General features: G+C 50.3%; 1 protein-coding gene across 1 annotated transcript in view; it reads right to left on the bottom strand.

The window, feature by feature from the left end:
• Positions 1-9,626, bottom strand: part of BRF1 (BRF1, RNA polymerase III transcription initiation factor 90 kDa subunit) — a 69,526-nt gene extending 59,900 nt beyond the window's left edge. The window contains exons 1-4 of the mRNA XM_009069972.1: positions 9,538-9,626; positions 1,607-1,733; positions 655-694; positions 466-570 (exon numbers count right to left, since the gene is read on the bottom strand). Coding sequence (XP_009068220.1) covers positions 466-570; positions 655-694; positions 1,607-1,733; positions 9,538-9,611 — 346 coding nt within the window. The 5' untranslated portion in view covers positions 9,612-9,626. The remainder of the gene's footprint in view (positions 1-465; positions 571-654; positions 695-1,606; positions 1,734-9,537) is intronic.
• Between the last annotated feature and the right edge of the window lie 992 nt (positions 9,627-10,618).

The raw sequence follows: 10,618 nt of genomic DNA, 5'->3' as shown, positions 1-10,618 counted from the left end.
CACCACCTTGACAATTAAAATGCAATTTTGTGACTACAGTCAGCATTTAAAATGGAAGCACTGTCACATCCAGTTAGGCAAACAGGCTCTGCAAGAGAAATCAGCTCTGTACTGTACAATTGCACACTGGAAATCGCCAGGTCAGCCCTTCCACGTGGGAAGCTGACTGGGGAACTCGGCGACAGAAGGGTCTGGGTACTGGTCCACTGCACTCACAGTGATGACAGAGAGTTCTCAGGTGCCAGTGCCAACCTTACTGCACCAGGAAAGAAAAGCAGGTGGGATGGTTAGTGGCCTGCTGCTGCAATGAACAACGCAGCTCTGGAGCTGTGAGCCAAGCACTCCGCAGAGAGAGCCCCGACGCCATGGAGACCTCGCAGTGTGCACACACGTGATCACCCTGAGCACCACACACACACCTCAGACTGCCAGATCCAAGCCCAACACTATTCCAGGAGCCACAACCTTCAGACTTACCATCTTTAGTGAAGTTTGCATATACTCCTTTTGCTTTCGGTCTGCTGTTCTCTAACTCAATCTCTATCTCATCTTGGTAGCTCGATATTTCTCCTGGGGGTTCAAAGAAAAATAAAACTAAGCAACCACTGATGTCATACTGAAGAAATGATATGTTACACTAAACGTAACTCATACCTTCAAAATCCTCCAGCTTCTTCGATAGTGCCTTCTCAAGCTGGAAGAGAAACAAACAAACGTGAAACCACTACAAGGGACGCAACAGCTCTGAAGGTTTGTGGGCCTGAGGCAGGGAATGCAGGCACTGCAAGGCAGAGCAGGTTCTGACTCTGCTGGAATTGCCTTGCAGTGCCAGACACATAAAACAGACACATTTGGAAATCCTGACCCATTTCAAACGTTCTCTCCCCTCTCCACACTGCAACAGGAACCTTCACTCTGGCAGCTGTAAATAAAAGGCCTCATTCTTCAGCAGTCAGACTGAGTGTGCCTGGAGATGTGAGGGCAGTGCTAAGGCTGGAGAGCCTGTGCCAGGCAGAGCACACAGGCCTGGCAGGGTGAAGCTCTGACCTACAGCACCTGGCAGGCCCCTGAGAGCATCCCTCACCCTACAGACCTTGAAACAACAGCACAGCTAGGGCAAACAAATCCCAACACACCGAGAATGTGAGAATAGACTGTGGCAGCAGTAACATCTCCTCTGGTGCCAGCTTTAGCTCATGCTCTGCAGGAAATTGAGCCACACGAGAACTGATCTCTGTGGCAGCAGGTGTTGTACCACACAAACCCCTGTCAGTCTCATCAGAGCGACTGGGTTGTTTTCACACCTGTCTTTAAAAAGTTCTATGCAAATGGTACTTCTCCTGGCCACAGGACCAACAGCATGTGGTTTCTGACCACACTGCCGCCCTCACACCTCCGCAGCCCTGCTCCTTGCTGACCCTGGGGGGAGACCAGGCAGCACACAAGAGAGAAGTGCAGGCACTGGTGGCCCATGGGACACAGCTCAGTGGTGCTGGGCCAAGTAGCAAAGGTCAGTCAGTTTGGATTTTGTATTCACTGATTAGAAAGGGAACACAGAGGGAGGAGAGAGGGAAGAAATACAGAGAGCATCTGACTGAGAACTCACCTGCTGTATCTTCAGTTTCTTTTGACCAGCTGTGAATGAAGGAGGATCACATTCTTCTTCCAAGTCAATCTTCATGAACTCATCAATGGTGAGCTGGCTGGTTGGTGTATCTTCAAACTCTGTCAGCCTACCAAAGCACACAGCACGTCACCAAAACACCCCTAGGAACTCTTTTAAAGCAACAAAATTTGCAAGCTGCTGACTTACAGAACACACATGTCATCCTTTCCAGCTCTGGTGCAAACACAGACTACATTAAAACTCAAGTGCTACTAATTGTTTCATCTGCTGCAAAGAAAGTATCTTTTCATATCCCAAATTAGCTTTTGATTTATGAGAGTATGTAACACACATTAGTTTTGATGAGCAAAGACTGAACAGGAATACACAGCCCCTACAGTCAATTAAGTGTAGACGAAACGGAGATGAGAAATGTGGCTCATTCCTCCCCTCTCACTGCTTGTGTTAGCAGCAGATCCCCAGACTGAAGGGTTTGCCATCACACTGGGAGTGCACTCCAAAACATGCATGGTGTGTTGCTGTGATCAATCTATGCCAAGCAAATGTTAACTAACACCTCTGAGCAGGCTGGAAGAGGGGCAAGAATTCACCTTCCCAGCACACACAGAAGCAGTGGCAGAATAAAGGGATCATCTGCACATGGCACAGAGGGAATAGATGGATACACGTAATTTGACAAGAATAAACTTTGTGTTTGCCTAATGTTTGCATTTTTAAAGTTCCTACCTACGTGAGAGATAGGCCCAGCCCTACTGGGAATTGCCATCAAAGCAGCTGCAGCTTTCAAAGGAATTCAGTCCTAAATGAGACCACGAGGCCATAACTTAACCCACGAATTCCAGCGTTTTATACAGGTGGCTGGGAACCAGCACATCCATTTCACAGATGGAGAAAGTGAGACAAGAGGTTAAGCACAAAGCCGGGTCAGGAAATGTCTGGCAGAACGCTTGGCTGACAGCAAGTGCCCTTTTAGTAACATCAACATTTTCCATGGGAAAGCGGCAGGGATGGGGCTGCAGCTGCTGAGCTGGAATATTCCCATCTTCCAGAGGAATCAAGGCTGACAACAGCTTCCATCTGTAAAGCTAGGAATCTACAAACGGTGATTCAGTGCTCTCAGCACTGGACCCTCCAGCATCTCTCTTCCCCTAAATGCAGCCGTGGTTTCCTCCTCTACCTCTGCTTGCAACAGAACTCCTTCCAAAGACACAATCTTCTCTAGCACAGAAACTCAGTTTCCAACCAATGCCAGGGTCAAAGCCAAGAGCACAGGACCACACTCTCCCCCTGTATTCTCACCAGTATCTGTACTTCTTCTTTAACAATCTGAGAAGCAAGTCAAGACAGCCCGTACAGAGCAGAGGAGGCACAGCTGTGCCAGCCAGGATCAGTGCTGCTGAGAGAAGAAAGCCTCTGAAAACCAGACTTGCCTTTGGAGTTCAAGCATCTCCACAAAGCCCCAAATTAGCCATGTACCTGAGCATGACTGACAGCCCAAAGCCTTCCCTCAGAGTCCCAGGGACCTCCTCTCTTTCAGATCCAATTGGAAAGGCAGGAGGATGCTGTTGGCAGCAGCAGCACTCAGCTTTTAATTAAAACACCAGAAACCTTTCCCAGTTAAACGGCTCCCAGCTGCACTACCCACCTTCCAGGAGGGAGCCTCGTCAACCAGGATTGAGGGAAAACCCAGCTAGGACACTGTTATTATTTTAATTCAAGATTCACTTCATGCCAAACCCACGTATCACTTGATGTGCCTGGATCTTCCCAGTCAGCATCACTAAAGAACAGTCATCCCCCTCCCCACGCACTCATGGGCCGTCCTGCCTCGGCGAGGGTCTTCCTCCCGACAGCCTCACCTCACTAAAACGCTGCTCTCCTCCCACTGTGCAAAGCCAGTGTGCACCTTGGCAGAGACACTGCTTGTTTATCCCACGCCTGCCCCGGGCCTGCGGGAGCTCCAGAAGCAGAGTCCACCACAGCAGCACCCCCTCCGGGCACACCGGACAGCAGGAGCAGCCGCTCACAAAGCCAGGCTGGCACGGGGAGACTGTGCCCAGGAGTGAGCACCTAGCCCTGGAGTGTGCCCGCGGGCACCTCAGGCCCTGCCCCTCACTCTCCCACGCCCTGCACCACCAGCCCGGGCGAGAACGTGCCAGCAGCATCACCCTGAGCCAGAACAGCAGGATGGGCCTGGCCCAGACCCTCAGTGCACCCACTCCTCACTTCTGTCAGCCTAAAATGTCTAGTAAGTCGCCACTTGGAGTCATGCACGGACAGGAAATAAACAGATACACAAATGAAGATATTATTTCCTTGGCGCAAATTCAAAGGGCTCTAAAAACTGAAATTTGGCAGGCAAGTAGTTTCTATTTATAGCCACAGCAGAGGCAACCACTACAGCTCAGGCTGGATTCAACTTCCAGTAAAGACCCTCCCCTGGCAGTTTCTCCCAGCAAACTCTGTCCAGCGAATTCCTCTGGGAGGCAAGTTTTTCCAGAGCCTGGTGTCATCTGCCTCCAGCCAGAGCCCTTCTCACCAAGAACAACCTCCACAGCTGTTGTCTCCTCCCTTCCCAGACAAATCACACCTCAGCTCCGGATAAAGCACTTCTGTGCACAACACAAGGAACTGATCCCGTTCACACCTAATTTAGCTCCCAATAAGGGAAAATGGGTCAATCGTTTGGAAGTTACAAGCAATGTTTCCCTTTGTTTTGTCTCATCCAGTGGAGGCTCCTGAATGCAGAATCAGGGATGGGAACCAACCTCCAGTGTGCAGCCAATGTTCTGACAGAAACCCTGCAGCACTGGGGTGCAACAGAGCACTCAAAACAGCAAGGCCTTCTGGAGCCCAACTGCAAACACTTCCAAGCCCAAAGCCCAAGAGGGACTTCTAAGCAGAGCCCACTCAGGAAAATCACACTGTCCTGCACATGCACAGCCAGTACCCAGCTCCAGAAAGAGCAGTGTGGGCAGTGTCTGGTGCTGGGTCTCTGCACAGAAGGGCAAACAAACCACAACTTCAGAGATAACTGGAGCTTTTCAATTACAAATACCCCAGTGACAGATCAGCTGATCTGACAACTCTAGCAATTCCAGACTCTGGAAAAGCAGGGGATTTCCTTTTGCTTCTCAGAGAAGGATCAGAACATAGCAGAGTATCCCCACGGTGTTAGCTCGATGCTCATCAGTGCTGCAGGTCACCCCAAACCTGTGCCCTCGCTCGTGGCTCAGGATTCCCACTGATGTGCCAACCAACACGAGTTTCACAGCCTATTGCATCAGCCTTCTCCGCCCAGTTCCTCCAAGTCACACAGCGTTTGCAGGTGAGCTACGTGAGGACATACACAAACACATACCCTAAAGCGATACTCAATACAGAACACGTATCAGAGACAGTTATTAATGCTTCCCACATGCCATAACAGAAGTTTTCCAGTGGCCACCAGCCAGTAAAGAAACAAAACTTAATCTCCTTCTATGCAATCATTGTGCATATCTATAATTTTACATACACTTCCAGCAATACAAAAGGGGCAGTTTTAAGCCTGTATGAATGAGTATCTCACTACTAAAGTCAGAATCAGAGGTGACACGGTTGCTGTGGTTGTACAACTTAAAACTTACCACCTGAGCTGTGCTAAATTAGTCTGTCTGTGTTCCCAGCCCACTGCAATTGCAAAAAGAAATGTTCTGACTTTTAAACAACTTCCAACAGCAATGCACATCACCTCTTCTTGCACCCAGAGCACACACACCGTCACCTCCTTCCAGCTCACTGGGGACTGAGAATTTACCTGGCTCCTTTGCTGGCAACTCTGATGCTTCTCTAAGTACTAAAGAATGGGTCCCTCTGAGGATTTACTGCAACAAACAAAAGTCACCTTTAGAATCAGTTCCTCTCACTGCTCTCACCCAAACAGAGATTTAACTGCCGCAGACTCCTTGGCACCCATTTCACAGCCTGGTCCTCCACAGATGTGCCCGTGAGGTTACCTGCACTCACAGCTGTGCCCGTGCCAGCCTCAGCCAGCCCCACTGGTAGAGCCCCTGCCCATCCCCACGCTCTGTCACACACACCACCCGAATGTGCTGCTTTCCCCCACCCAGTGCTCACACCATGCCAGTGAAACAGGACACCCGAGCACTCCTCAGCGCCGCGGCTCCTCTGCGTGCTGCCAGCTGTGCTCTGTGATCTCCCGGAGCAGAGATCAGCACTGCCTCACTCCTCAACAGCCAAACACGGCAAAACTCTGCACGAGATCTAACCCGAGTCAGTGCGAAGCAGGGAATTAGTGTTGCAAAGGTAACAGTCACCAAACGATTTCAAAATTGCATTTTTAAGTATGCAGTGCTAAATGATATTAGGAATCTAACTAATGTACTGACTTACTGAGTAGAAGCTGATTTATAGAAAGCAACATTACCTGTGGACTGGATTCCGCAGAAACAGAACCTTCTGTCCTTAGCTCTGACAATCCAACCTACAATGGGATTCTGCACCAGCTCATGTGGAGCCAGCTGTGCTCTGCTCACCGTCCTAAGGGTTCCTAGGGGTCATCTGAAGACACCCGACATGACTTAAGTGGAGATAAGCTGATTTTTGTTTTATTTCTGCTGAAGAAGTGCCTCAAATCTCCAACCAGGCCCAGGGCCACACGGCATCAGAGTGCGCAACAGCCAAGCAGCACGGGAATGACTGTGGCTGCAGAATCCGAGAGGCGAGCGAAGGATGAGGGGCAGAGCACGTAAGGGGCACAGGAATCACAGAATCACAGACCAACCAGGTTGGAAGAGACCTCAAAGACCATCGAGTCCAACCCCACCGTGGTTACTAGACCATGGCAGCAGCGAGGACAGGTGCACCAAACACAGCTCACATGGGAGGATGGAACTAAGTCAAAGGGTTGGGTTAATCCTAAATTAATTTCTGCCACCTCCACGGATGATTACAGAGAAAATAACAATTTGACTAATTAGTTAATATTTGTGCAGCACTTTGAATATATAAAGTGATATATAAGTTAATATAATTTCAATTAGACTGGAAATGAGATAGAATTATCAGTGCATTTATTAATACTTAATAAGTTCACATTCAACAACAGCAACCAGCCTTACATCCTAATTGTGCCTTGCGAACCCAGCATTGGAAGGGCCTGCCAAGAGAGACAGTTTTCCTGCCAGTCCCACCTAAACCCCACACCTACCAAACCCAACACCAGAGCTCTGGATGGGGAGCTGAGCGACAGCACCCCCGGGCCATGCTGGGTGACCTTTTCCTTCCAGACTCCCCTTATGATCAGGTCATTCGTTTTACAACCCAAAGAGACATCCCGTTTTTGTGAACCTCCTAAGAGCTACTCTGGCACAGAGCAGGGAAGAGGACCAGCCCCAGGCATGCAGGGCTTGGTGCTCCCCAGCTGATGGGCACCAGGGCAAGCGCATCCAGTTCCACCAGCTGCACTGCCCAGGACCAGAACCCGTTCCCTTCCGCGGGCAGGGCTGCAGCCCCGCGTCAAGGGTCCTCCAAACAGGAGCCCAGGGAGGGGCTTCTCATGAACTTCTGAGGAAAGAAGTTACTTGGAGTTCCTGAGTAAAGAAGGAGAACTTCTTTCCACGGAGGTGGCAGAGCACTGGAACAGGCTGCCCAAGGACATCTCTCTGGAGACATTCCAAACCCACCTGCACATGCTCTAGGTGACCTGCCTAGCAGGGGAGTTGGACTGGGTGGTCTCCAGAGGTCTCTTCCACCCCTAACGGCTGTGATTGCTCAGGGGCACTGCTCCTACAGCCTCGGCCAAGCCCCCACATACAGCCCCGTGCCCGGAGGCAGAAGGAGCAGCACATGGCCTGGGGCTGCCTCTTCCCTTGCAGGTTTCTGCCATGGAAGGCATCGGCACTGGAGCATCCACTGGTCTGCGCCTCCCCGGGAGCCACCGAGCCAGCTGGGAGTGACCAGACCAGGCAGTAGGAGCTGCAGGCTGGGGGAGGCAGTGCATGCAGAGCTGTCCATGGGCAGTGAGAGCAGCACCCAGTGCTGTCCATGGGCAGTGAGAGTAGCACCCAGCGCTGTCCATGGGCAGTGAGAGCAGCACCCAGTGCTGTCCACAGGCAGTGAGCACAGCACCCAGTGCTGTCCATGAGCAGTGAGAGCAGCACCTAGTGCTGTCCATGGGCAGTGAGAGCAGCACCCAGTGCAGCACCCAGTGCTGTCTATGGGCACTGAGCTGTCCATGGGCAGTGAGCACAGCACCCAGTGCTGCTCACCAACATGGGCTCAGAGCTGTGCCCAGCACTTTCCCAGCAATCGCAGCACCGACCGGAGCAACCAGGGCAGGAATGGACAGGAAACAACACGGACATCAGACAGAAAGCAGAGACATCTCCAGGTGTGTGAAACGAGTTCTTACGCGCTCAGACCTCTCCTAGTCAAAAGCATTTTGAGAGGAATTCCTGAAAGGAGAGCAGAAAACCTGGAGTGCAGAAAGAGTTACTCAAAGGTGTTTTTCCTATTTGCCTTTGTTAAATACTATATAGCTACTCCTATTTGAAAAACATCAATCAAATTTATGGATTTGCCATAAATAGTTGTAATTACAGCTGCCTCGAAGAGCTCAGCTGTCACGTCTGCCCTGTCAGGGTAAATAACGCTGTCATCTTAGCTGATGTGTGTCACTCGAGTAAACACTTCAAACCCTGAATTCTGAAATAAGATCGTCTTGCCTGAAACAATTGCTGAAATTAATTTTCCTTCCAACTCTAATTCATTATGCTTATTTCCTTAGCATGAACAAACTCTTTAACTGCCTAAGCAGAGCATCCTGAAGCAGGCTGTGGGGCACGACATTAATCACACAAGACGCACCACTGAAGCACATGACCTGTTGGCCAGAGGAAAAAGAGTGGCACTTGTACTGCTCCATCCTTAGAGCTGTAGTACCTTGAAGCATTTAAAACACTTCTAATTCATCCCTACACCAGCCATGCATAGCAGAGAAACAGCATCATTCCTGTTTCACTGACAAAGATCTGGGGTGAAAGTATCCTCCCCAGCGACGGAGTGAACATTAGTGACAAGTGTCAGGCTTGGCTGGATGTGCTGTCGCTGAAGCCAGCGAGGTGGGCAGAAAGGAAGGGTCCAAGGAAGCCTTCTGAAAGTAAGGGGCCTTGGCAGAACAAACATCAGAACACACTGGTGAGAGAAATGGGGGCAAACATGGCCCATCATGGTTAGGCCATGTTTTACTCAACCCATAGGGCAAGAATAGGTTACAGCTTTCCATAAGTAAAATGAGGGAAAGTGGGTGACTTCATCAAAATACGGGAAATACTACTAGATCTTTGAAGAGAAAACCACACCAAAACACTTGGAAAATTCCTGCCTCCAGGCTCACACTCTGCTGGCAATTCCACATCAGACCCCTGCACTGAACCTGTCATTACACTCACTGCAGTGTCCTCTGTTTATTAGCAGTGCAGCACTGCCAGAAACAAGCATTTCATCAAAACATTTGTAAGGTTCTGCTCAATAACAGCTACGGAACAAGACTGTTCATCACTGTGCCTGGATTAATGAAAGAGTCTCACAGTAGAGTGCAGCTTTGAGAACCAGTAAATTACTTTTTCTGAGGACATGACAACACTGACCATTTCTGAGACAATATTTTCCAGCCTTTCCCCTCACCTGTTCAATGGGCACAGTGCTCCTTACCACCTTTGCTAGGCATTCAAGGCCTTGCACACGAGGGGAGGTGTAGGCACCTGAACAACCAGCTCAAACACGTGGCACTTATTTCACTCTGGCGCTTCTGAAAAGCGCCTGGCTCTCCCCAATACACATTTACCTGGGACTGCATCACCACTGAGCACTGTAAGCAGAAGATAAAGCAATACAAGTGCACTGACCTTTTCCTCAGCGTGGACTCGCAGACCTTGACCACCCTGATGACCTCCTTGACCGTCCGCCGGAAGTCGTGCATCCGCGCCGCCACCAGCAGGGCTAGGGAGCAAGCAGGGAAAGTCACCACCAGAAAGAGAACCCTCCAGAAGGAAAGCAGGAAACAGCCAGACAGCCACACCCTCTCTCTGCCCCAGCCGAAGAGCTGCAAACGCCTGTGCTCAGCTGTGTCCCCAATACTGGTGACTGACTCCACAAACTTGGCTTTCTACCCAACGAAACTAAGCCAGTTGCATCCTAAAAGACTCTGTGCTCTAATGTTTGGGAAACCATGGGCAGCTACAGCACTACAACGAAAAGATCTTCACCTCAGCAGTCTGCAATCAGCAACGTGCAGCGAGCAAGTGCTGCTAACAGAGATGCCAAGACAACTGCACAGCCCTGTGTCCCCAGGGGTCTGAGTGCTAGTTCTCCCCCAGCATACACACTTACTGCTCACGCAATAGGGTCTCTCAAATAAAATAAGGAGCACACATGAACCGTATCTACACTCTTCGTTACTCTGACCTCACTGGCTGCTGCTGTCTTTTAACCTGGCCCTCCTAAACCCATGGGTTTTATGCAAGCATCATAGTGGCAAAGGATCTTGGAAAAAGATGAAGGAGAGGCAAATAATTTCACAAAGCAGGTCAAAGAGGGCATTTCTTGCATAAGACTCTGTGTAAAGACACCAATCCAAGTGTCTGCACTAATGGTGTCGTTTTAGCTGACAAAAAAACCTTTTAGCAGCCAGAGCCTGCAGAGTGGGGGCAAGAAAAGCACCAGAAAGGAGCTTAAAAAAATCCAAGCTGTAAGTTACAAAGAATCCAAGCAAGTACTGTAAGAGCAAGGGCAAAAATGAGGTTTCAGCTTCAGAAACTATTCTGAGGAAGACCTACATAACCGGCAGATGCCTGACAGCCCCAGCAGCCAGGGCTGGAGCCGTGGAGCGCCGCCCTGCCCCATGGCCTGCCCTACACCATGCCCCATGCCCTGCCCCGTGCCCTGCTCCTCACCCGGCCCTGCCCTGTGCCCTGCCCCACCTGCCCC

Source organism: Acanthisitta chloris, unplaced genomic scaffold, assembly GCF_000695815.1.
Source record: "Acanthisitta chloris isolate BGI_N310 unplaced genomic scaffold, ASM69581v1 scaffold2482, whole genome shotgun sequence".
Lineage (NCBI taxonomy): Eukaryota > Metazoa > Chordata > Aves > Passeriformes > Acanthisittidae > Acanthisitta > Acanthisitta chloris.
Note: the sequence above shows the minus strand (reverse complement) of the source record. Positions and strands in the feature narration are given on the sequence as shown.